At 62.0% G+C, this 3,592-nt stretch overlaps 1 protein-coding gene across 1 annotated transcript in view; it reads left to right on the top strand.

The window, feature by feature from the left end:
* The window catches only part of CCDC88B (coiled-coil domain containing 88B), a 15,425-nt gene extending 13,683 nt beyond the window's left edge, over positions 1-1,742 (top strand). The window contains 3 exon segments of the mRNA XM_015568980.1: positions 134-340; positions 481-549; positions 1,262-1,742. Of these exon segments, the coding sequence (XP_015424466.1) occupies positions 134-340; positions 481-549; positions 1,262-1,317 (332 nt within the window). The 3' untranslated portion in view covers positions 1,318-1,742.
* Positions 1,743-3,592: the final 1,850 nt, after the last annotated feature.

Below are 3,592 nucleotides of genomic sequence, written 5' to 3'. Positions count from 1 at the left end.
CTCCCCCGCCTCTGCAGCCTCCTCTCCCTGGCTCTGTGCTGCTCCACCCCGCTGCCCCTCACTCTGCCCGCTGCCCCTCACTCTGCCCGCCCTTCCCTGCAGGGCTCTCATACCCGTGCCCCGCCTCTTGCAGGGTCCCCTTCCCCGGCACCCATGCGCCGGGCCCAGAGCTCCCTCAGCCTGCGGGATGAAACCCTGGCGGGCCGGCAGCGGCGGAAACTCAGCTCCAGATTCCCGGTGGGGCGAAGCTCGGAGTCATTCAGCCCCGGGGACACCCCCAGGCAGCGGTTCCGTCAACGCCGTCCGGGCCCCATGGAGGCACCCGGCTCCCAGGGCACAGGTGAGGGACAGGGGTCCCTGCTTCCATTAGCCCCCGACTCCTTGGGGGAGGGGTTCCTTCCTGTCCCCCGTGTCTCCCCACAGCCCTGCCTGCCTCTGTCCTGGTACCTGTGGCCCAGTAGCTGCCTTGTGTCCCCCCAGGACCTGGCGTGGGATGGGATGGCTCCACTGAGACCCTGGCGGAACACGAAGCAGGTGCCGGCCGAGAGGGTGAGGGGGCATTTGCCCTGCGCGTGGCCCTGGCAGCTCATTCAGCCCCCCCCCCCCACTGGACAACCAGCCTTCAGTGCCAGGGGCTGTGCCAGCGGGGGCAGCGGGCACGTTCTGGGGTAGGAGGCAGACAGTAAGCAATGTGCATGGAAATAGCAGTTATACAACAGCCCCATAGAAATAAGACGTGAGCTGCATGTAATCTCAAACCTTCTGGTAGCCTCATCAGAAAAAGCAAAAAGAGACAGGCAAACCTAATAGCATTTTACTTAACTCCATAGGCCTGAAGTATTGCCATTTTAACATGTAGTCAGTGTAAAAGATCGTTAACGAGATATTTTATATTATTTTTTTCATACGAGTCTTTGAAGTCCATTGGTATTTTACTCTCAGGCCTCCTGGCATATTAGGAAGTGGCAATGCTCTGGGAAAAAGGAGGTCAGAGCACTGGGTGGGTGCAGTTAATTAGGGTGCTCGAGGTAGCCGCGGAAGGGAGGTGAAGTCAGAGCAAAGACTGGGAGGTGAGAGTTGGTGGGTTGATACCTGTGGGGAACAGCATTCCAGGCCGAGGGATGGCGGCTCGGCCAGGTGGCTGGAGCAGCTGGGAGGAAGGGGGAGAGCCGAGGGAATGGTGGAGGGCTGGGCGGTGGCAGAGGGTGGAGGGCCTGTGAGCCCCCGAGGGCGCGGGCCTGAGCTGAGCCTTTCCCTCCAGGCCTCGAGGTGCAGGAACCGGAGAAACACCCTCTCACCCCTTCCCTCAGCCAGTGACACCCCATGGACTGGAAGCTTGGGAATGTGGGCCTTTCACCGCTGGAGTCCCAGTGGGGGTCCCAGACAGCCCATGAATGTGGGGAGCCGGGGCGTCTGGGGCCAGTCCTTGGACAAGGAGGCCTGGGCCCCTGGGGCCTCCATGGCTGGCACTGGGGCCCTGAGATGGAGCTGGGATGGGTCTGTTTGCAGGGGGCATAGCGGGCCCCCACTAGCAGCTCCTTGCCAGGGCTCTGGCTCTGCCAGGCGGCCCTTGCTGAGGCGGAGGTTTCTGGGGGACCCCCCAGGTGAAGGAGGCAGGCAGTGGACAAGAGAGCCCCCTACCTGGTCTAGGGGTGACGCCAAGAACTGCTCCCTGGCGCCCATGGCCTGGACCTATCTCTGAGCGCAGCTGGGACATGAAATAAAGCTGGAATGCAATCACCGGGTCTGTGCTGCGTCCACTGGCTGCATCCTGAGGTGCCGGGGCCCCTGCAGCCCCAAGTCCTCGCTGGTGGGGGCTGTGGCCACTGGCTTCCTCGCCTGGCACCCAAGCAAAGGGCTTTTCTCAGAGGAGGGGCCAGTTGGGCTTGCATGGGTACCCCAAGGGGCGGGGGGTCGGGGTCTGGGTAGCCTGCAGTGGGTGGGGCCCGGGTCTGGGCTCAGCCTTTGCTTAAAAGGTGGGGAGCGGGCTCTGGGGTGGGGGTGGTAAACGCCCGAGGACCTGTCCTCCCCTCCCTAGCATCCTCTTCTCTCCTTTCACTTTTTCCTGTCTCCCCTACTGCCCCCCACTTGGGGGTTGAGCCCCTCCCCAGGGAGCTCCCAGCCTGGAGTGTCACCTAGTCCTGGGCTGTGGTGGAGGTACACAGGCATCTGGGATGACATCCAGGAAGGGGGCAATTAGGCCGGTGGCAGGATGTGAGTCAAGCACCTGGGGCTGCCCAGGGTAGGGCGGGGCTGCCCACACTGAGGTGAGGCAGCCTTAAAGCGGGGTGGGGGAGGCAGAGCTGGGAGGGGCAGCCTCCTCCTCAGGGTGACCTGCAGCCCCTTGGGCATATCCTACCTGCTCCCTCTTAGCTCCAGTTTCAGAGGCTGATGGAGGGAGTGGACCCCTGGCCGCCGGCTGGAAGCCCCTCCCATAAGCGTCAAAGAGGGAGTTTGATGGCTGCCCGCCCTGTAGGTGGCTCCTGTCAGTTATCCAGAAGCCAAGAGGCTCTGGAGGACAGCTGGCCAGGGCTCTGGGCCTGGTGGTGAGGGGAGGCCACCCCTGTGTGGCTCTAACACCCCTTTAAAAAATAAAAATGAAAAAAATTTACTGATTTGAGCCCTGACTGGTTTGGCTCAGTGGATAGAGTGTCGGCCTGTGGACTCAAGGGTCCCAGTTCGATTCCGGTCAAGGGCATGTACCTTGGTTGCGGGCACATCCCCAGTGGGGAGTGTGCAGGAGGCAGCTGATCGATGTTTCTCTCTCATCGATGAGTCTAACTCTCTATCCCTCTCCCTTCCTCTCTGTGAAAAATCAATAAAATATATTTAAAAAAATTTATTGATTTGAGAGAGAAGAAACATCGACTGTTGTGCCACTTGTATATGCATTCATTGGTTGTATGTGCCCTGACCGGGGATCGGACTCACAACCCTGGTATATCAGGGTGATGCTCTAACCAGCTGAGCTACCCGGCCAGGGCTGACACCCCTCTCTGAGGCCTACTCTAAGCTCTGCTGGGCACGGCCAGGCTTGGCGACAGGACCACGTGGGCATGTGGCACTGGGCGGGCTGTGAAGGGTGCTGAAGCCGAGGTCCCTTTACAGACCAGCTGTAGATTCCTTCACCTCTCCCTGCCATGCTGGGCCCTGGCTCCTGCCCTCTCTGCACCCCTGTAGGTGCTCCCGGGGAAGGGGGAGCCCAGAGACCCCGCTATGGTTCTCAGGGCACCTGAGCTCCTAGACACCACCCTTCTCCCCCGGCCCCAAAGGCAAGTTCCCAGGGGAGAGGGTCTCAGGGGGCTGTGCGGCTCCCCGGACTCAAACACCCTCTCAGGCGCCCAGCACCGAGTGGTGGCCACACGGAGTGAGGGGTGCTGGGTGCTGGGTGCTGTGCTGACAGCGCGGGGCCAGGGCAGCCTGTGGCTCAGGCCGCTGGCTCCTCTGTCAGGGGGACCTGCAGACCCCTCCCCCGTCTGCAGCCTTCCGGGACTGATCCAGCAGCGAGCTGGGGCTGGATGGGGTCTCTCATTTTCCCTGGGGGCCAGGAATGGGCTGCTGGGCTGCGCGCTGGCGCCCAGGGGCGGGCTCC

This window comes from Myotis davidii, unplaced genomic scaffold (assembly GCF_000327345.1).
Source record: "Myotis davidii unplaced genomic scaffold, ASM32734v1 scaffold425, whole genome shotgun sequence".
In the NCBI taxonomy this organism is placed as follows: domain Eukaryota; kingdom Metazoa; phylum Chordata; class Mammalia; order Chiroptera; family Vespertilionidae; genus Myotis; species Myotis davidii.
Note: the sequence above shows the minus strand (reverse complement) of the source record. Positions and strands in the feature narration are given on the sequence as shown.